The sequence below is a fragment of the Heterodontus francisci genome, chromosome 11 (assembly GCF_036365525.1).
Source record: "Heterodontus francisci isolate sHetFra1 chromosome 11, sHetFra1.hap1, whole genome shotgun sequence".
NCBI classification, from domain to species: domain Eukaryota; kingdom Metazoa; phylum Chordata; class Chondrichthyes; order Heterodontiformes; family Heterodontidae; genus Heterodontus; species Heterodontus francisci.
In genome coordinates this window covers 110374565-110398189 of record NC_090381.1, presented here as the reverse complement: position 1 = coordinate 110398189, position 23625 = coordinate 110374565, and the positions used below count along the sequence as shown (strand labels likewise).

At 41.1% G+C, this 23625-nt stretch overlaps 1 protein-coding gene across 1 annotated transcript; it reads right to left on the bottom strand.

Moving 5' to 3' along the window:
* Positions 1 to 2240: 2240 nt before the first annotated feature.
* On the bottom strand, positions 2241 to 13612 carry LOC137375082 (extracellular calcium-sensing receptor-like). Its single transcript, XM_068041710.1, has 6 exons — positions 13434 to 13612; positions 11060 to 11351; positions 4503 to 5336; positions 4097 to 4324; positions 3261 to 3384; positions 2241 to 3154 (listed from the first exon to the last, which is right to left on the bottom strand). The coding sequence occupies exons 1-6, from the start codon at positions 13610 to 13612 to the stop codon at positions 2241 to 2243; spliced, it is 2571 nt and encodes an 856-aa protein (XP_067897811.1).
* Between the last annotated feature and the right edge of the window lie 10013 nt (positions 13613 to 23625).

Here is a 23625-nt window from a genome sequence, read left to right as displayed (position 1 = left end):
ATTAAAATCGATAAATTATGTGCATGCCATCAGGTGTTCGGTATTGAAATATGAAGATTTGGTAACTTCAATTGATAATGAATATCTATTGCTGTGCTTCACTTAGGCTATCTGGAGTTTCGTTAGTATATTCACTGTTTATTTTTTATTATAATATTTTATGTTATTACTTTATTATAGTTATTAGGACAAGTGTTTAATTAAAAAATCTATCGGTTAAAATTCTGCTGCCATGTAATCCAGAGGGCATCTATACACGCGTCTATATTTTGTTTTACCTTTACATTAACCTAAACAAAAAAAACTGTATGCCTTGAAATTGCGGATGCCATTGTGAAAATGAGATAGTAGCATAAGAAGGACAATTAAAAGAAAGGTATGGTGAATATGGCTAATTAAATTAAATGAAAAGAATGACAGAAATAAAGGTACAAAACAGCGAGCAGAGGCAGCTATGTTCCCATGGGTACGTAGACTAGACACTTTAATTGAAATATGTTAAGAAGTAAATGAGGACTAGTGTCCCTGTTCAAGACAGGTTACAGGAGTTGCCTTTAGTCAGAATCATTAGGCCATCAAGGCCTGTGTACCAGATGGCTCTTTCTTTGCCACAGATGTACGGATAACAGCTTCAGCAATAGGAAAGCAAGTAATATCAGGGGTTATTAGCCCCAAAACGGAGAGAAAACAGGACCCGGTGTACGTACTAACCTGACAATTGGACAAAATGGTGATTGCTGCAAGTCATTCGTTGGACTAGTGAAATGTAATAGTTTTGTTTTATGGAAAGGGATATAAAACGGGCTCGATTAGAAAAGCAAAGACGATGACATTTTAGTTCTTTAGTTGTTGATGGTTTTAGTGCTTATTATTTTTGGTGGCATGTGTTTTTTTTAGCAGTGGCTTCACACAATCACAGAATCGTTACAACGCAGAAGGAGGCCATTCGGCCAATCTTGTCCACCGTCTCTGAAACAGCAATTCACCAAGCGCCATTTCCCCACCTTCTCCCCATACCCCTTCACATTCTTCCTTTTATATAACATTCTAATTCCCTTTGATGCTTCAATTGAACCTGCCTCCACCAAAATTTCATGCTGCGCATTCCTGATCTTAACCACTCTCTGCGTGATAAAGTTTTTTTCCTCATGTCGCATTTGGCTTCTTTTACCCATTACTTTAAATCTGTGCCCTCTCGTTCTCGCTCACTTCACCAGCGGGAAACATTTGTCCTTATCTATTCTGTCCAGAACCCTCATGATGGTCAATATCTTTATCAACATCGTGGTTAGTGCTTTAGTGGATTGTTGTTACAATAGTGGTTAGGGTTTTAATGTCAGCTAAACAGTTAAATGGTCTTTAAGCTCAACCAACAGTTTTGAATAACTTAAAACTAACATGGCAGGACACCAAAGGAGGGCCCCATGAACATCCAATGCCATATGTGGAACTGCAAAAAAAATGACATATGCAAGAGGTTCCACCAACTGCTCCAGCTCAAGCGCAAGAGGTTCAGAGCTTGAAAAGCAGATGATGTCCTCACAGTGCAGAGAGAAGCTAAGAGTTTTCAGGATGCAGAGACCCCGCGGTTACGTGGTTCAGGATGAGAGGGCATGGGTGAACACAAGGCAAACTAGGAAGAACAGGCAGGCAGTGCAAGAATCCCCTGGGAGTGTGACACTCACAAGTTGTTAGCGTTGAATACCAGTGAGGATGATGAAATCTGGGGGGATTGCAGTCAATATATGAGACATAGCTGCACAAAAGGCATAAGAACTTCTAAAATGCAGATGTTGTAGGGGATTTGATAATCAGGGAGATGGGTAACTTCACGCATTAGTCCGTTGCCCTCCTGGTGCCAAGGTACAAAGATATCACTGCACGCATTCTGCAGGAGGACTGCCAAAAATCGTGGTCCATGTTGGAACCAATGGCATGGGTAGTAAATTCCGACAGAGTTTCAGGTGCTAGGAAAGTGACGTCACGACAATGCATGAAAGAATAGGACATTAAAGGTATCAGTCTTTGAATTACTGCCAGTACCACGGGCTAATGAGTACAGAAACCGAATGATATTGAGACTAAAATCTTTAATAATTACATGCCAAATTTTAATTCTACATTTTAAAGTCGATGCTTCGAGCACATTATCATACAATAAAGGACTATATTTAAAACATATACATGAGGTTTATAGATGAATCTATTTGCAGAATATGAGCAAAATGTCTTCTCGTTATTTAAAGCCGCTTTTCAATCACTTTACCCATTAGATTCTTCTTTGTATTTTTCTCTGGAGTTATCATGATAATGTAACACTTTGGAACAAAAATGCAAAGCAGCAATCCGAAACTGGACGCCAGAATCGCAAACACTTCCACCGCTACAGTGTATTTCCCAGGAGAACTCAAAGCAGCCGGAATAAAAGTTATCCAAACAGCACAAAAGATCAGCATGCTGAAAGTTATACATTTAGCTTCATTGAAATTATCTGGCAACTTCCGGGCCAGAAAAGCCAAGACAAAACATACGCACGATAACAAAGTGATGTAACCTGATACAAAATAGAAAGCTGCCGAAGAGCCCGCATTGCATTCTAAAATAATAATTTCCCTGTAATAGTTTGTGTTCTTCATGGGAAATGGAGGAGCAATGATCAACCAAAGGGCACATATGAAGCCCTGAACGAAAGTTAGGAGGAAAACACTTAGACGCTGCTTTTTTTGACCAAACCATTTCATCCTGTTACTACTGGGATGCGTGGCCTTAAATGCCATCAGCACCAGGATGGTTTTAACCAAAACACAGGAAATACAAAGGACAAATGTAACCCCGAACGCTGTGTGTCGCAACATACAAGACCAGTCAGAGGGTTCGCCAATGAATGCAACTGAGCACAAAAAATAGCATATTAATGCTAAAAGAAGGAGGAAGCTCAGCTCGGAATTGTTCGCTTTGACAAGAGGTGTTTCTCGATATCTAAAGAAAAGAACAGTTATATTGATAGCCATGCACACTCCAATGAATGCAAGAGTCACCAGAACAATTCCCAGGATTTCTGTAAAAGCCAGATATTCTATTTTCTTTGGTATGCATTGATCTTTCTGATCATTGGACCAGTATAAGAAAGGACATTTGATGCAGTCTATGGAGTCTAAGAGGAAAGGAGAACATTATATAGTCAAGATGTTCAGTTTTGATATTTCTGAGGATACTTGCTGAAATACGCATACTGAAGTAAAATCTGCATTTCGACTCACCTGTAGTGTTACTAATCTCCCCATCCGCACAGGGAGTGCAGTCAAAGCAACAAACAGGTTGTCCTTTTCTCGCTTTTTTTCTTGTTCCAGAAGAACAACTTTCGGAGCACACGGCATGGGGAATCTTGAGGAAGGAAATGATAGATTATCGACCTTGTAATATTGATAGACTGCAAATGCACTTATGCATAAACAGCAACTGTGATCGTTGCTAAAATGACATGTGTACACTTAAGTTTAAAGTTGACATCATATTTCTTGTCCTACCTATTTAAGTGCTAAGTTTTACTGACTAAATTCCTATCAACGTTTGAAGACCAAGGGCGTTTTCACTTGCAAACATTGTCGCTCAATAAATGTCTTCAAAAACAGTTCAACTGGTCATTTATCTTCATTATTGTTTGGGCAATATTTCTGTGTTACACATACTTACAAAAATAAACTTTTGTGTTTGCAGCTCTGTGGTGCGCACAAGTCGGCACGGTCCCTTTACAGCTGCTCTCTGCTTACTATGCTTCAGACAGGTTTCTGCCATATGACCACTTTGTATTTAATATAGTGCATGGAATGTTTCTAACTAGTGCCTTGATAAGAATTTTATCAAACGATTCTTTGAAAGATTCCCATGCCAAAATCACTCACTTTGAACAAAGACAATTGTATCTTATCGTCCAGTTGACAAACTAGCAGAAAAGGGTAAATACTTGTTTTGCCCCAGGCCAAATTTTACTCACCATTTCTTATTAAAAATGGTATTCTAAACTTTAGTGATTAGACCCTCACTAATAGCTATGATATACCGTAAAAGTACAATCAGTTTCAATTGGCAGGCGTACCTCCTTGTCACCACCGCTCCAGACAATTTCCCTCGGACTCAACACCAGTTCATTTCCCGCAGGTGCTGTCCCATTGTAATGTCCAACTATCTTCACTTCAATGCCGCCCTTTGTATCCATTTGCCAATTTACAAAGTCATACCCGGCTACTGGATTGCCATTATCATCAAAATGCAACTTCTCACCAGTTTTCGTTGTGAAATGTACGGACTTCATGTAATGGAGCAGCTTTAGAAAATAATTCGATATATTTATTTCGGGACTTTGTATGAAAAGAGAGAATGTTTATACTTTTCGATGACAATGTTCACTCAACATTTTCTAAAAAAAATCCAAGGTTATTGTTACATGTAATGAATCAGTTTGCAATTAAAGTGAATAAAATTATATCAGGTTAAATCCTTACCTGCCATGGATGAAAGTCTGAAACATATGCGCATGTATTATTTATAAATGGTCCTTTGCCATTTTCACATGAATGCATGTCGTGCAGTGCGTGTGCGAAGGTATAAACTGCTTTATATACATTGTAGGAACTTCCGTCCAGAGTTAGGTCAGTATAGACGTTGTGTATTTCATGCAAGGTTTCATTTCCAGTACACTGGGGGAGCTGAGAAGAAGATCCTACTCGGCTTGTGTTGTTATCTAATATTAGAGAGCATCCGAACGTCGTTTCCCAAAACTCCCTTACTAAACTATCACCAGGAAACATAGAAGGATGGAGCCTGAGCAGAAAATCCCGCAGACCTGGAACTTCTACGGTACGCAGCGCAGTTCCAATTGCCCCAGTAAGGAATCTCGCACTTTTATCTGGTGCAACAATATCTGTTGTAATCCATGCTTCGCTTCCTATCCATTGTATTCCAGTGAGGTTCTGCCGTAAAATCTCGTCCAATAAAACACGCATTTCTCCCGATGGAGCAAAAGCCACCACGACTTTTGTAGTTGACGCTTTTATCACTTGTACAATTTTCGCAATCTTTTCTACAGGATCGGTTCTAGAAAACGATTCGGAAAAGGCAATGCAAATACCGAAATTCACGGCAGCTTCAATAAATGCTTTTATTCCTGAGTTACCATAGTCGTTGTTGCTGCTAACGGTTCCAATCCAAGTCCATCCAAACCTCTTAACCAGTTGAACCAAAGCATTGGATTGATGGTAGTCACTTGGTATTGTTCTATAAAAGGTCGGATATTCGTTCCTATTACTGAGACATACACACGTGGAAAAGTAACTAACCTGCAACCAATCAAAGAGGGAAATATGAAATAGATCACACCTCCACAAATATTTCTCACCTCCAAATATTCTAAAGCCGTTGAAATAAAAATAATTGTGAATAAAGTGTAAATTAATGGTTGCGGTAAAATACAAAGTTGTGTTCAAGTTCTGTTATTTTATGGTATAATTAATGACCACGGTGTAATCAAGCCCTCATAGTACATTTACTGAAAGTAACATAAAGCGGTAGGAAAGAAAGATTTACATTTTACAGCAACTTTCGAGATCCCAATGCGCTTTACAGTCAATTTAGTACTTTTGAATGTAGTAACTTTTGTGAGGTAAGAAACTCAACAGCCAATTTGGGGAGAACAATGGCTCATAGGCAGCAGAGTGATTGAAACATAGGAAAATAAGAGCAGGAGTAGGCCATTTGGCACTTCGAGTCTGCACCGCCATTCAATACGATCATGGCTGATCATCCAAACTCAGTATCCTGTTCCTGCTTTCTCCCTGTATCCCTTGATCCCTTTAGCCCTAAGAACTATATCTAACTCTTCCTTGAAGAAATTTAATGATTTGGCCTCAAGTGCTTTCTGTGGTAGAGAATTGCACAGGTTGACCACTGTGAACAAATCGCTCCTCATCACAATCCTAAATTGATTAGCCCTTATCCTTCGACCATGACACCTGGTCCTGGACTCCCCCACCATCGGGAACATCCTTCCTGCATCTAGTCTGTCAAGTCTTGTTAGCATTTTGTAGGTTTCTATGAGATCCCCTCTCATACTTCTAAACTCTAGCGAATACAAACATAATCGACCCAATTTATCTTCATACATCAGTCCTGGATTCCCAGGAATCAGTCTGCTGAACCTTCGCTGCACTCCCTCCATAACAAGAACATCCTTCCTCAGATATGGAAACCAAAACTGCACACAACACTCCAGATGTGGTCTCTCCAAGGTATTGTATAATAGCAGCAAGACATTCTTGCTCCTGTACTCAAACCCTCTCGCCATGAAGGCCAACATACCATTTGCCTTCTTAACTGCCCGCTGCACCTGTATGCGCCCCTAGCCAAGCTGTTCCAGTACAGCTACAACACTGACATCTACCCTGCAATGTGGAAAATTGCCCAGGTATGTCCTGTCCACAAAAAGCAGAACAAGTCCAACCTGGCCAATTACCGCCCCATCAGCCTACTCTCAGTCATCAGTAAAGTGATGGAAGGTGTCAACAACAGTGCCATCAAGCGTCACTTGCTTAGCAATAACCTGCTCAGTGACGCTCAGTTTGGGTTCCGCCAGGGCCACTCAGCTCCTGACCTCATTACAGCCTTGGTTCAAACATGAACACAAGAGCTGAACTCAAGAGGTGAGGTGAGAGTGACTGCCCTTGACATCAAGGCAGTATTTGACCGAGTATGGCATCAAGGAGCCCTAGCAAAACTGAGGTCAATGGGAATCAGAGGGACAAACGTCCGCTGGCTAGAGTCATACCTAGCGCAAAGGAAGATGGTTGTGGTTGTTGGAGGTCAATCATCTGAGCTCCAGGACATCACTGCAGGAGTTCCTCAGGGTAGTGACCTAGGCCCAACCATCTTCAGCTGCTTCATCAATGACCTTCCTTCAATCATAAAGTCAGAGGTGGGAATGTTAGCATTCACTGTGGTAATGGAGAGGGATAGGTATGTGCAACAGGGCAAGGTTTACAATTGGGGGAAGGGTAGATATGATGCTGTCAGGCAGGAACTGAGGAGCATAAGTTGGGAGCATATGCTGGCAGGGAAGGGCACGGTCGAAATGTGGAACTTTTTCAAGGAGCAGATAGTAGGGGCCATTGATAAGCATGTCCCTGTCAGACAGGGAAGGGATGGTCATGTGAGGGAACCGTGGTTGACAAGAGAGGTTGAGAGTCTTGTTAGGAAGAAGAAGGATGCGTATATAAAGTTGAGGAAAAAGGGCACAGGCATAGCTCTGGAGGGATACAAGATGGCCAGGAAGGATCTGAAGAAAGGGATTAGGAGAGCTAAGAGAGGGCATGAAAAATGCTTGGCGGGTAGGATAAAAGAAAACCCCAAGGCCTTTTACGCGTATGTCAGAAATATGAGGATGACTAGGGGGACCATAGGTCCGGTCAAGGACAATAGCGGGAGACTGTGTGTTGAGCCGGAAGAGATAAGTGAGGTTTTGAATGAGTACTTCTCTTCGGTATTTACGAATGAGAAGGGGTGTATTACTGAAGAGGACGGTGTGAAACAGACTGGTAAGCTCGAGGAAGTGCTCGTTAGGAGGGAAGATGTGTTGGGGTTTTTGAATAACTTGAAGATAGACAAGTCTCCCGGGCCTGACGGGGTATATCCAAGGATGTTATGGGAAGCAAGGGATGAAATTGCAGAGCCGCTGGCAATGATCTTTTCATCTTCTCTGCTGACGGGGGTGGTACCAGGTGATTGGAGGGTGGCAAATGTTGTGCCCCTGTTCAAGAAAGGGAATAGGAACAACCCTGGGAATTACAGGCCAGTTAGTCTTACTTCGGTGGTAGGCAAGTTGATGGAAAAGGTGCTGAGGGATAGGATTTATGAGCATCTGGAAAGACACTGCTTGATTCGGGACAGTCAGCACGGTTTTGTGAGGGGTAGGTCTTGCCTCACAAGCCTGATTGAATTCTTTGAGCAGGTGACCAAGCAAGTGGATGAGGGTAAACCAGTGGATGTGGTGTACATGGATTTTAGTAAGGCATTTGATAAGGTCCCCCATGGTAGACTTATGGAGAAAGTCAGGAGGCATGGGATAGTGGGGAATGTGGCCAGTTGGATTAAGAATTGGCTAACTGATAGAAGGCAGAGAGTGGTCTTAGATGGTAAATACTCAGCCTGGAGCCCAGTTACCAGTGGCGTGCCGCAGGGATCAGTTCTGGGTCCTCTCCTGTTTGTGATTTTTATTAACGACTTGGATGAGGAAGTCGAAGGGTGGGTCAGTAAATTTGCAGATGATACAAAGGTTGGTGGAGTTGTGGATACCGAGGAGGGCTATTGTCGTCTGCAAAGGGACTTGGATAGGTTGCAGTGCTGGGCTGAAAAGTGGCAGATGGAGTTTAACCCTGAAAAGTGTGAGGTCGTCCATTTTGGAAGGACAAACATGAATGCAAAATACTGGGTTAACGGTAGGGTTCTTGGGCATGTGGAGGAGCAGAGAGACCTTGGGGTCTATGTGCATAGATCATTGAAAGTTGCAACTCAAGTGGATAGGGCTGTGAAGAAGGCATATGGGGTGTTAGCGTTCATTAGCAGAGGGATTGAATTTAAGAGCCGTGAGGTGATGATGCAGCTGTACAGGACCTTGGTAAGGCCTCATTTGGAGTACTGTGTGCAGTTCTGGTCGCCTCATTTTAGGAAGGATGTGGAAGCCTTGGAGAGGGTGCAGAGGAGATTTACCAGGATGTTGCCTGGAATGGAGAATAAGTCTTACGAGGAAAGGCTGAACATTCTAGGCCTCTTCTCATTAGAAAGGAGAAGGATGAGGGGTGACATGATAGAGGTTTATAAGATGATCAGGGGAATAGATAGGGTAGACAGTCAGAAACTTTTTCCCCGGGTGGAGCAAAGCGTTACAAGGGGTCATAAATTTAAGGTGAAGGGTGGGAGATATAAGGGGGATGTCAGGGGAAGGTTCTTTACCCAGAGAGTGGTCGAGGCATGGAATGCCTTGCCCGGGGAAGTTGTTGAGTCAGAAACTTTAGGGACTTTCAAAAGGCTTTTGGATAGGTATATGGATAAAGGAGAATGATGGGGTATAGATTAAATTGTCCTTGACAGAGGACAAAGGATCGGCACAACATTGTGGGCCGAAGGGCCTGTTCTGTGCTGTATGTTCTATGTTCTATGTTCTATGTTCTATATGATTGCACAATGTTCAGCACCATTCGTGACTCATCAGATACTGAAGCAGTCCGTGTAAAAATGCAGCAAGACCTGGACAATATCCAGGCTTGGGCTGATAAGTGGCAAGTAACATTCGTGCCACACAAGTGCCAGGCAATGACCATTTCCAACAAGATAGAATCTAACCATCTCCCCTTGACATTCAAAAGCATTACCATCGCTGAAACCCCCACTATCAACATCCTAGAGGCTACCATTGACCAGAAACTGAACTGGAGTAGCCATATAAATGCCGTGGCGACAAGAGCAGGTCAGAGACTAGGAATCCTGAGGCAAGTAACTCACCTCCTGACTCCCCAAAGCCTGTCCACCATCTACAAGGCACAAGTCAGGATATGATGGAATACTCTCCACTTGCCTGGATGGGTGCAGCTCCAGCAACACTCAAGAAGCTCGACACCATCCAGGACAAAGCAGCCCGCTTGATTGGCACCCCATCTACAAACATTCACTCCCTTCACCACCGACGCACAGTGGCAGCTTTGTGTGCCATCTACAAGGTGCACTGCAGCAATGAACCAAAGCTCCTTTGACAGCACCTTCCAAACCCGCGACCTCTACCAACTAGAAGGACAAGGGCAGCAAATACATGGGAACACCACCACCTGCAAGTTCCCCTCCAAGTCACACACCATCCTGACTTGGAACTATATCATCTTTCCGTCACTGTCGCTGGGTCAAAATCCTGGAACTCCCTTCCTAACAGCACTGTGGGTATACCTACCCCAAATGGACTGCAGCGGTTCAAGAAGGCAGCTCACCACCACCTTCTCAAGGGCAATTAGGGATGAGCAATAAAAGCTGGCCTAGCCAGCGTCGCCCACATCCCATGAATGAATAAAGCAAAAAACAAATTGAGCGCTGATATTATCCTGGTTGCAGTACTGAAGACTTGTGCTCCAGAACTACCTGCATTCTGAGCCAATCTGTTCCAGAATGTTACAACACCGGCAGCTACCTGACATTGTAAAATGTGGCCCAGGTATGTCTTGTCCACAAAACACAGGACAAATCCATCCAAGTCGGCCTTTTACTGCCCCGACAGTCTACTGGCAATCATCAGCAAAGTGATGAAGGTGTAATTGACAGTGCTATCAAGTGGCACATATTTGGCAATAACCTGCTCACTGATGCTCAGTTTGGGTTCCCCCAGAGACACCCGACTCCAGCGGTCATTACAGCCTTGGTGCAAGCATGGAAAAAGGAGCTGAATTCCAGAGGTAAGGTGAGAGTGACTGTGCTTCACATTGAGGCAGCATTTGGGCAAGTGCAGAATAAAGGAGCCCTAGCAAAATTGAAATCAATGGGAATCAGGGGGAAAACAGCCCACTGATTGGAGTCAGTCAGCACTCAAGAAGCTCGACACCATCCAGGGAAGAACAACTACCTTGATTGGCACCCCAACACCTTTAACATTCACTTCCTTCACCACTGGCACACAGTGGCAGCAGTGTGTACCATCTACAAGATGGTAGGAGAGGGAGCGTTGTCTATTCTTCGTCAAATTATGTCACGGGATTAAGTCCACTTCAGAGGGCAGAAATCAGTTTAACAACTCAACAGAAAGATGCCACCACCAAAAATGCTGTGATCCTGATTGAACCGGGAGTGTCAGTCTAGATTTAGTACTCAATTTTCTGCATTGGGATTTGAACCCCCAACGTTTGATTACAAGGCGAGTGTACCTTCACTGAGCCAGGGCTAACACCTAAATGCATATCTAGGTGCATATCTAGTAATTATTTTTTTGGTTCCGTTTGTATGATAGTAGTCAGTGTAATTTACGGAATCTCACCATTGGTATTTTAAATAGACCGATTGCTCTTGCCACTGCTATGGATTCTGAGGATCCATCACCACCAACAATACCAACAACATTGAGCGGCCCGGTGCAAACTCGACCCATATATGCTTCTTCCAGCCCATTAACAAGAGCCAGAGCGACTTTTGTTGCAATCTTGGAGGACGCGCAGTCATCGTGACCCCTGTAACCCAAGGTAATGTCTGGGAGAAGTGTTCCATCCTTGTTTATTTCCTCGATTGCAAAAATCATGGTTTGCACAAGGCGAAAGGCCCTTAAACTGAAACTGAGAAACACAAATGTTGAGAGACGATAGTTCAGCTTCCTGCATACGTCTTAACACCTTGAAATATTTGCAAAGAGCATTGAAGCCCGCAATGTCCTTTTAAAGCTATTTAATTGGTATGGGATGTGCGATTGATACCCGACGAGCCATTATGTTCTTAATACAATTCTTGAATATTATTGTTTTATTTTACTAATACAGTTGACAAAATATTTATTTTTCCATTCGGGTAGTTACTTCAACAACACCTTGAAACTAATAACATTGCACCAGTTAATATTACAGGACAGCAATAACATCAAATTTGCGTCATTAAAAAACAAAACATGCTGGAAATATCCAGCAGATTTGGCAATATCTGTGGAGAGCAAAACAGAATTAATGATTCCGGTCAATCACCTTTCATCCGAATGTTGTTTCTCTCTCCTGCCTGACATGCTGAATATTTCCATCACTTTTTGTTTTTAATGAATGGAAATACTCAGCAGGTCAAGCAGGAGAAACATAGTTCTGATGAAAGGTGATCGACTGGCATCGTTAATTCTGTTTCCCTCTCCACAGATACTGCCAAGCCTGCTGAATATTTGCAGCATTTTCAGTTTTTATTTCCGATTTCCAGCATCCGCAGTATTTTGCCTTTCTGTCGCATCTGCGTCCACTTTTAGCAGTTAAATCGTATATCCTCGGCTCCTGTTTCAATTTTACATTCTAATGCAACATAAAACATACTCTTTGATCATTTTTTTTCATATTTAAAATAATCATACCAAGCTTAATCAACACATTTCGTTTAGAAATCTGATCAAATTCTTCCTTTATCAAAATGGTACAGTTAGTGTATATTGAATAGCAGAAGCAGATGGAGAGAAGTGAAGAGATCTGAAAGAAATGATTGAATCTGTGTCGAAGGCATCTGATAAATGGAATTCTTTTTTTCTCGCTCGTACTTGAACTGAGCAACAAAAATCAAAAGTAATTTTGTGCTGCTGTATTTGATTGCTAATTTAATCGTACAAAAAGTAAGGATGGCGGAAAATCTAGTCGACGCCTGCCTGTAGATATAACGGCGATTCTCCCCACTCTTCCTCTGTAACTTCGGCGTAAGAAAAGCGAAAAGCTGGGAAAACACCAAAGATGGCTACACCATTCATAGCGTTCCACGTGGCTCTTCCGGCGGATAAGTGGGAAGACCCAAGTGGAAATTCACCTCCGTATTTCAGTTGAGATTACGAAACCGACTGCAAATTCTTCTCCCTAACAGAGCACATGCTGCAACCTGACACTGGCATGAATCAAACGATTACTTAATGATTATGGCGCCGGCGATGACGATGCTTAGTATGGATAAATATAAAACATAACTTGGTAATCACTGATCTCAAGTCAACAAAAACAAAGATTCTGCCGAGGCATTTCACAAAAACCTAGCTAAATTTTTTTTCTATTCTATTTCACGATTATATATTAAACGTACGCCATCTGTTGCAATTTATTTCAACTGGCTATGGCTTTCAACGCAGTCACCATAATAATGTGCAGTGGGATGAATAATGCATAAATAATACAGAACGCACCACGCAGACACAAACCATTCGTTTCAAATGCTCCATGCCTGTGCTTATACTCCACATTAACATTCCCTTACCTAATCGGCATAACCTTATATTATTTTCTCCTTCGTGCATTTATCTAATTTCCCCTTAAAGACATCTACGCTATTCGCCTCAACTAAGCATTGCGATAGCAAGTTCCATGTTTCATCACCCTCTGGGTTCTTAAGTTTCCACCTAATTCACTGTTGAATTAATAATAACTATCTTATATTAATAGCTTCTGATTCTGGTCTCAACGCTTTTTTGTACAGTTCCGGCTGCTTGGTAGAGACCAAAGCCTACCAATAAACTGGTCAATAATTTATCAATTTGCAGTCGTTGCGAACTATCAGGCTTAACGCAATATAAAAGAAACGCATTTAGCAAAATGTCACTTCTGACAGAATGTATGTATGAGCATATACTCAAACAGGGTTTTTCTTTAAAAATCGCTCGAAACTACGCACGGGCACACCAGAACTGAACTAACCTTTGACATCTGATTTCTTCTGGTAGTTTTGTAAATAAATTCAGCTCCTCAAACCTGCTCGAGTGCACGCTAAACAATCCTCCAAGCACGATGTCCCCATCTTTAGATATGTTGGGCAGATGGAATCTTTCCTGAAGTCTGCAGGCTAGCTCACCTGAGCCCGATGCAAAAAACACCATCGCCAATATAAGCTGCAACATCGCAGCATTACTGATTACAATACGACAAGATTCTGTTTATGCTCTTTTTATACAATCTCTAAACATTGCTTGCTAGAGCGCTGGAGTTCAAATAGCGAGTAAGGTAACATATAGAGGAACTCTTTACCATTTGTTATTACTTCTGGGAAATTAATTAATATCCTAAGCGAACACAAATGCCGTTGTGAGGACTAAATACACATGAGAAATATCCAATGTATCAGTTTCTACGTGATCAGTGAATGGTTCAGTTGGTAATGAAGCTGAAAGCCAAAAATAAGAAACTAGAAGAATAAGAATTAGTCAGAAAATTATGCGGAATTTGCATAAATGCCCATGTCCAGAATTTCAGCAGAACCAATGCAGATAAAAGGCTTTCCAAGTTAAAATATAAGTGGGGATAAATATTTACAAAGCTTGCAGGGTGAAGGCTTGAACGTTGAACAAATACAAAAAGTTGGTCAAAATAGTTTGCCAAAAGGGGAGGGGAAAAGAAAAACACTATCAAGTGCAAAGCATAACTCCAAAATATTTTTCCGCTTCTATAAAGGAAATGACTAGTCATAGATTCATTTAATACCTTAGGGCGCCATGTCGAGTTGGACATGTATAGGAACATCTGCTCATTAAGTACGAATTGCGCACCTCTTGAATTCAGGCAATGAGCCATTCAACATCAGGGGCACATCCTTTGTCTCCAAGTCTCTGACATTATCAAAATCGAGACATTCGATGGGAGGAAGGCTAAAAACCAACAAATTTTGGGGAGTTAATATTAATTATTAATTTACAATTAATTTATGAATCAATTTGGTTAGAGTTAAACAACAGAAAAGGATTTGTAACATTATTGGGTGTTTGCCATTGACCGCCAAATTCCGGGAAGGAGACAGAAGTGCAATTCTTAGGCAAATTTCAGAAAAATGTGAAAAATAAAACAGCAATAGTAGGGTTCTTCAATTACCTGTTATAGATAAGGATGAACAGGTGTAAAAAGATAAGGAAGATGACGAATTTATAAAAATGTGTATAGGAAAATATTCTCATTCATTATGTTTTAAGATCAATGAGAAAGGAAGCAGAGCGGAATCCAATTAAACAGAATGAAACCGAGCAAGTGGAGCGTGTTTCTCCTGGAGAGGAGCTGGATAATGTGATCATAATACAATTAAGTTTAAATTAGTTATGGAAAGGGACAAACAGAAATGAATGGTGAAATTACACAATTCAAAATTCAAAGTTAAAATTAGCCAACTGAAAGCCAATGTCAGTGATTTGAGAAGTTGGACTCAAATCGAAGATTGTCCAAAAAACCATGAATGTTCAATGGGAGGCCTAAAAGCAATTATAGTTCAAGGACAAGCCAAACGTATTCCCATAAGGAGAACAGTAAGGGCATCCAAAGCTTGAGATCCATGGATTAGAACGGAAGTAGAGGATAAGGTAAAACAGCAAAAGGTTTATGACAAATGCTGCAGGCTACAGTAGAAAGCTCAGGCAGAATACAAAGGTGCAGGGAAAAGTGAAACTGTTATAAGGGCAAAGAGAGAATATGAGAAAAGACTAGCAGGTAGCATAAAAGGAAGTTGAAAATCCATTATAAATGTATAAAAAGTAAAAGGACAGTTGAAGGAATGGTGGGGCTGATTTAAGACAAAGATTTACATTTTATCGTGGTGGCAGTGGACATTACCGAGGTATTGAATGAATAGCTTGCATCTGACTTCACGAAAGAAATGTATGAAGTTAATGTCACAGAAGAGGCGAAGGGAATAGCGATATTTGATTAGATGAAAATAGATTTTTAAAAAGCAGGTGGTAAATAGGTTGGTATCACTCAAAGTTAAGAAGTCACATGGTCCAGATAGGATGCATTCAAGGTTGCTGAGGGAAGCAAAGTTGGAGATAGCAAAAGCTATGACCATAATCTTTCAATCCTCCTCGAATATGTGAGTGATGCCAGAGGACAGGAGGATTGAAAATGTTCTATACCTATACAAAAGTGGAGAGGATCAAATTCAGTAACTACAGACAAGTCAGTTTAACGTAAGTGGTGGGAAAACCATTAGCCACCATTGTCAATGATACAATTAATTCTCACTTGGAGAAGCATGGGTTAATAAGGGACATCCAACTCGGATTTGCTTCAAGACAAATTTCATCTGATTAACCTGATTGTGTTCTTTCATAACGTAAGACAGGGTTGATAATTGTAATGCAATGCATGTTGCATATACGGACTGTTATGCAACCCCCACCTGCCAAGAATGAGACATATTAATTTCGCCACATGTATTTTAAATTTCAAATTGTTGCTGGGAAGATAAGGTATATTACAAGGGCTTGCCAGGCCCCTGGCTGGAAAGACATTTTAGCATATTGATAGTCAATGTAGACAAAGGACCATTCCCTCACACACACAATACACAGAACCTAGACATGATGAGACCGGTTAGTCACATGACTAACCTACTTGGCAACCTGGGGTTTTCTGAATTGTACAGTTTTTAACTGAGATCCGACATGAAGCTGTTTGATCCTGGATTCAAAAGACCTCTCCTGGCTGGCTCACCACCGCCTCTTCTGTCTGCTCCCATCACTTTCAAAAGAAACTCCAAAAACCGATTGAAGACTCATGAACCCCAAGAGAGAAATGTCTCCTACAGTGAACAAGGTTTAAGACGAATACAGGGCCCCAGCAAAAAGCAAGACCTATCTACAATCAAGGACTCTACACTGAGCTTGAAGAACGTAACAACGCTTATATTGCCATAAATCTTTCTACATTAATTTTTCTTCTGCTCTTTTCTGTCTCTATTTGCATGTGTGAATGCTAGCGTGGGCAGGTTGTGTATGCATAGGCATCAACCACATTAAAGTTTAAGTTTAATTTTAATAAAATTTCACCTTTCTTCTTTAAACCTCGTTTCTTTGCCTTATAGTTGGAAAACAGCGAACAAGGATTCACTAAGGGCAAGCTAAAACACAATGTGTTTAAAAATAAAGCACTGGTACAGTAAGAACAGGTGAAGGCTGAAAGAGAACCCTGGACCTCTTTCTCGCCTGGTCGTAACAGGACATTCAAAAAGCATTTGGCAAAGTACTGCATAACAGACTGATTTAGAAATAGAAGCACATTGGGTTAAAGGAACAGTGGTAATTTGATTATGTAATTAGCTAAGGGCTGACAGGCAGGCAGTAGCGGTGAATGGAATGGTGAATGTTTGATTGGAGCGGAATATGCGGTGGGGTTCCCCAGGGGTTGTTATTGGGACCATTTGTGTTATATATCAATGTCCCAGACTTCAGTAAAGGGAACAACATTCTGAAGGTTGTCAATGATGCAATATATGGCAATGCTGTAAATAGTGAGGAGGGTAGTTCAAACTTCAGGAGGACATAGATTGGTAAAATGGGCAGACACATGGCAGATGGAATTTAATGGGGTAAGTGTAAAATGTGTAAGAAGAGTAAAAGTGTAAGTGTAAACAAAGTAAAACTTTGGAAGAAACCAGATTTAGGGGCAATATAGTCTAAATTGTACTATTTGGAGAGGGGTACAGAGTAGAGGGAGCTGGGGATGCATATTCACAAATCTTTGAAGGTGGCCAGGCATGTTGATAAATCAGTTAAGAAAACATAAGGGGAAATTGGCTTTGTAAATAGCCAATTAAACAACCTTCTCTTCTCTATGGAGAACAACCATAGCTTCTCCAATCTATCCTCATAAACTGAAGTCTCTCGTCCCTGGAACCATTTTTGTAAACCATTTTTGCGCTTTTTCTAACGCATTCACATCCTTCCTAAAGTGCGATGCTCAGAATTGAATACAATATTCCAATTGAGGCTGAACCAGTGGTTTATAAAGGTTCATCATGACTACCTGAAATTAACTGATAGTTTTAGGGAGCAACTAAAGTAGTAGAGAGGGGAATGGCTATGAATATAATTTACATGGACTTCCATAAGGCATTCAATAACGCTGCACATAGAAACTGTTAGCTTAAATTAAAACTCATAAAATTGAAAGCAAATTATTGACTTGGTTAGGAGATTAGTTAGGCAACAGAAGACAGAGAGTAGGGATAATGAGCATGCACTAGAATTCATTGGGAGTGACTAGTGATGTCCCACAGGAATCTGTTCTGAGGCTTCAACTATTCTCTCAATTTATTAATGGCTTAGCTAAGATAATAGCGAGCCATGTATCCAAGTTTAGTCTAAGGATACAGGGTGAACATTTTTGGACTGAGATGAGGAGAAATTCCATCACCCAGAGTGTGGTGAACCTGTGGAATTCGCGACCACAGAAAGCAGTTGAGGCCAAAACATTGTATGTTTTCAAGAATGAGGTCGATATAGCTCTTGGGGCGAAAAGGATCAAAGGATATGGGGGGGAAACGGGAACAGGCTACTGAGTTGGATGATCAGCCATGATCATAATGAATGGTTAAGCAGGCTCGAAGGGCCGTATGGCCTACTCCTGCTCCTATATTCTATGTTTGTTGATGTCACAAAACTCGGTGGCACAGTAAGTAATGCAGACTGCAACATGAAATTTAAAAAAAAAAAGACAGAGACAGCTGGGCAAAACTGTGGCAGATCAATTTCAATGCAGGTAAGCTTGAGGTCGTCCAATGTGGAAGAAAAAAGGAAAGATCAGAATATTTTTAAATGGTCGAAAGCTAGGAACGGTAGGGGTCCAACGAGATTTAGGGGCCCATATACACAGATCACCAAGCTCGAACAGCCATGTTGAAGAGAGAATCAAAAAGGCTAATGAAATGTTAACCTTTATAAGTAAATGTCTGGCAATATAAAGGGGAGGAAATTCTGCTTCAATTGCACTAATCCCTGGTTAGATCACATCTGGAGTACTGCGTACAATTCTGATCACCATGCCTAGAAATGATATTTTGACCTTGGAAGACATGTAACCAGGCTCCAAGAATTAGATTATGAGGAAATACTGCATAGACTAGGCTAGGATTCCCTGGAATATAGAAGGCTAAGGGGAGATTTGATATGTATAAGCAATGATACGCATGTCAATTATTACGACCTCAGTAAGACCATTACTGTTAAAACTGGAGAAATGAACTCCCCAAAACAACTTAAAGAATTGCACAAGATTTCATGTTTAAGACTTATTATTACAAATAAACTAAAAGAAATTCCCATCAACTAAACAGTACATTGTAAGTAGCTGCTCCCCCAAATTAGAGTCATGGAGTCATAGAGTTATACATCACAGAAACATGCCCTTCGGCCCATCGTGTCTGTGCTGGCCATCAAGCACCTAACTATTCTAATCCCATTTTCCATCACTTGGCCCGTAGCCTTGTATGCTATGGCGTTTCAAGTGCTCATCTAAATACTTATTAAATGTTGTGAGGGTTCCTGCCTCTACCATCTCTTCAGGCAGTGCGTTCCAGATTCCAATATTTTCCTCAGATCCCCTCTAAACTTCCTGCACCTTACCTTAAATCTATGCCCCCTGGTTCTTCACCCCTCTTCCAAGGGACAAGGTTTCTTCCTATCTAACCTATCAATACCCCTCATAATGTTGTATACCTCAATCATATCTCCCCTCAGCATTCTCTGCTCTAAGGAAAACAACCCCAGCCTTTTCAGTCTCTCTTCATAGCTGAAATGCTCCAGCCCAAGCAACATGCTGGTGAATCTCCTCTAAACCCTCTCCAGGGCAAACACATCCTTCCTCTAGTGTGGTGCCCAGAACTGTACACAGTACGCCAGCTGTGGCCTAACTAACATTTTATGCAGCTCCATCATAACCTCCCTGCTTTTATATCCTATGCCTCAGCTAATAAAGGCAAGTATTCCTTATGCTTTCCTAACCACCTTATCTACCTGTGTTGTTGCCTTCTGTGATCTATGGACAAGTACACCAAGGTCCTTCTGACCCTTTGTACTTCATAGGGTCCTGCCACCCATTGTATATTCCCTTGCCTTGTTATTCTCCCAAAATGCATCACCTCACACTTCTCAGGATTAAATTCCATTTGTCACTGCTCTGCCCTTCTTACCAGCCCATCTATATCGCCCTGTAACCACCAATTTTCGTGTCATCTGCGAACTTATTGATCATACATCCAATATTCACATCAAAATCTTTAAAGAACACTACAAACAGCAAGGGTCCCAGCACCGATCCCTGCAGCACACCACTGGTCACTGGCTTCCACTCGCAAAAACAACCCTCGACCATTACCTTCTGCCTCCTGCCACTAAGCCAATCTCGGATCCAAATTGCCAAATTGCCTTGGATCCCATGGGCTCTTACCTTCTTAACCAATCTCCCATGCGGGACCTTATCAAAAGCGTTACTGAAGTCCATATAGACTACATCAACTGCTTTACCTTCATCTACACATTTCGTCACTGCCACAAAAAATTCAATCAAGTTAGTCAGACATGATCTCCCCCTGGCAAAGCCATGCTTGTTTTCCCTGATTAATCCCTGCCTCTACAAGTGGAGATTAGTCCTGTCCCTCAGAAATTTTCCAATATTTTCCCTACCGCAGATGTTCGACTCACCTGCCTGTAATTACTGGTTTATCCCTGCTACCTTTCTTAAATAATGGTACCACATTCGCTGTCCTCCAGTTCTCTGGTACCTCTCCTGTGGCCAGAGATGATTTGGAAATTTGTGTCAGAGGCCCTGCAATCTCCTCCCTTGCCTCACATAACAGCCTGGGATACATCTCATCTGAGCCTGTGGATTTATCCACTTTTAAGGCCGCTTAAATAGCTAATAGTTCCTCCCTTTCAATGCTAATTTGTTCAAGTATATCACAATCCCCTCCCCGATCTCTACACCTATATCATCCTTCCCCATTTTACAGGGGAAGATATTTTATTTACTGTTAAAAATACATTTGAAAACCTTTCACCACACTGATATGGCACACAGTCCTCCTTGATGGTGAAATATTTGCAGCTAAAACTCCCAAACTCTTTCGAGTTGCAATGGCTTGAATCATTGCTCAAAGTCACTTTCCTCACTTCCATGATTAAATGATCTTTGCTGATCCTGTTGTTCTTTTACTTCTCCTCAAGCCTTTTGCTTTATCAGTCTTGTGACAGCAGGTATTCCCTCACTCTCTCCTCTCTGAGATTGCCACCACTGGCATTCTTCTTCCATCCATACAGCCTGCTTGCCTTCTGAAAATCTGTTGAATTTATCCAGAAACAAAAGTCAATAGCCAATTGTCTTTTCCAATATGCAAAGTCCACAAATATGGTCACTGCAGAGCCACCCGGAATTTTCAATGTTTCCAGGTGTTAGCAACTGCCATTCATATTTACATTTTCAGAAACACGGACTCCTTTTTTACGATCTGAAAGTCTGGGTGGTTAAAACCCATTGTCCTTCAGGTGCTGTACACCTGCAATCTCTGTTTTTGAAAAGGTCTTTGATCTGGGCTCTTTATTGACCTGGTGGCCAAGATCCCTATCTTGTCTTTAAGCAGAGTTGATGTGAGAACACCTGACTTCTCTGACTCTATCTTAAACTACTTTCGAAATCACAGTTTATAAAACATAATCATGCTGCAAAGTCCGGCGTTCATACACAATTGACTGTACAGTGTCTGAGGTCAAGCAACGTGAGAAATAAGCCATTTAGTTCAGATATCATCATTTGTGAATAGCTTAACTTCAGCTTGAAACAAAGATCCAAGTGGAAAATATAAGCTTGTCGAGCTAAAGGGAAGGACTGGCTCAACACTGAAGAAGATAACATTTGTGGCTTAGGGAAGATTGGATATTGGATCAGCCACACCGCTCATAAGGACAGCCCATAGGCCATGAGCTATTCAAAGATGGTTATATAATGCTGTTAATTTGTTAGCTCTTTAGGGATTTAACCTTAAAATGACCTCACAAATTGTAATAATCTGAGACTCCGACCACTGCTATAATTAATACACAAAATCTGTTAATGCTGATATACAGTGATGTGCGACTTGCATCTTTTAGTCATTTGTTAAGTAATTTTACATGTTGATTATTTGACATTCAGACTGTTAGCGACCATCTCTGTGTCTATTTGAATTCCTTTCTTGCTCATATGCTGTATCTTTAGCTTTAATCTGTGATTTTGTATCCATTAAATAGTTACAGTGCGTGATCTGTTATCTGACCTTGTCCTTCATGATTCCGCAAGAAAGGATTAATTTATTTACTCAGGAGCCTGGTTTGCAAGAGAGTCAGAAATTCCATTAGAACTGGTTAAACGTCAGCTGTCTCTGTGAGCCAAGCAAAGCCATCATTCACTCCTGGATGAAAACTGCACAGTAAGGCCACTGATGGCTTCCAGTAATGAGCTTAACAAGGTTGCTAAGGATTTTTCCGGTTTTTTGGCATATGGTGGTCACGAAACGAAAACCTAACATTCTTTCAAGGTGAAGACATGCTGTATTACATAGCTTGTCTACAAAGCAACATTCTTGCAAAGAGACTCAGTGTCTATCATAAACCACAATATAATACGGCAGTCATCTGAAATCCAAATTATATTATTGCTTTCTGACATATCATTAACCATTGTGAGCAGGAAAATGACACATTTCTGGTGCTCATTACACCTACTTAAAGAGAAAATAGGTCCACAGTAACCCAAGCTTCCCTTGATATCCACTGCATAGCTGCAAAATTGTGAAATGTGATCTCTTTGAGTAAAGTGTACACATCTGTTGGTGCAACAAAGGCCACAGCTCATGTTACAACCGTGGTGGGAGCAACACACTGTCAATTCAGTCCCATTACTCCACAGGTCACAGCATATTATTAAGCTTTCACACCCAATCGGAAAACAGCCAAATTAAACACTCTAGTAATCCTCAGAATAAAATGGACTAAACCAGGTATCTTTATACAACAACAAATTAACTATTTATTTACAAAAAATTAAATTCTAAACGCTATTAAGATAAACCTATGTCTAAAGATCTTATAACTTCTTATTTTAATCTAACTCCCCCATTCAGACATATGCACTCAAAAATTACAGTAGTTTATCAGTTTTAAAAGTAATGCTTTCTAAAAAAATAATTAGCTGTCTCTTAAGAATAAATAAAATAAGAAAGTCTTTGTAGATTACGTTCCCGATGAATGAGGTCTTCTAATGTGAAAATAGTCAAATGCTACTCGACCAAACCTTGTAAGCAATACTAATCAAAGGGCACCACCAACAACAACATCTAGTATTTATATAGCATCTTTAACATAGTAGAAGGTCACAAAGTACGTCATAGGAGCGTTGTCAAACATAATTTGATACAGACCCACATAAGGCGACATTAAGCAGATCATCAAAAGCTTGGTCAAAGCGGTAGGTTTTAAGGAAAATCTGAAAGGAGGATAGAAAGGTAGAGAGGTGCGGATGTTTAGGGAGGAGATGCCAGAGTTTAGGGCAGCTGAAAGCGCAACCACTAATAGTGGAGCAATTTCTTCAGAGATTGATGTTTCCCTAATCTGTCCCACGTGCTCTGGGCTATCACTGCTCACAGGTACTTGTCCAGCTTCTACTGAACTTCCCTGTAGCACTTCGACTAGGTGAGGCATCTCCCTCTCTCTTAGCTTTCTTGTTTGGGAACGTTCCTCGTCCCTACTAAATCTTTTCAATAGGTTTCAAATCTTTAAAAAAAGGTTTCCGTTAACCATGTGTCAGTTGCTTTTCTTTCAGTTTTTTCGGCTTTAGCTTTAGCTTAACTTCTTTAAAATTTTTGACTTGATCTGAGCCCTTTTAAATTCATCTACCTCTGTTAGCGGGAATGAATCTAGAAGAATCACTCAACACTCAGGTCTGCTCCAATGTCAAACAGTTTATTTAGTTATGCCAGCGGGGTGCAGGTCACTGGGCTGTCCAGATGCCTCTCCACTGAACAAAGGAAAATCATCCATACTTATACATTTTCAAACAGTTACTCAGCCCATCCCGGCCGGACATGGTCCAATCACAACGATTA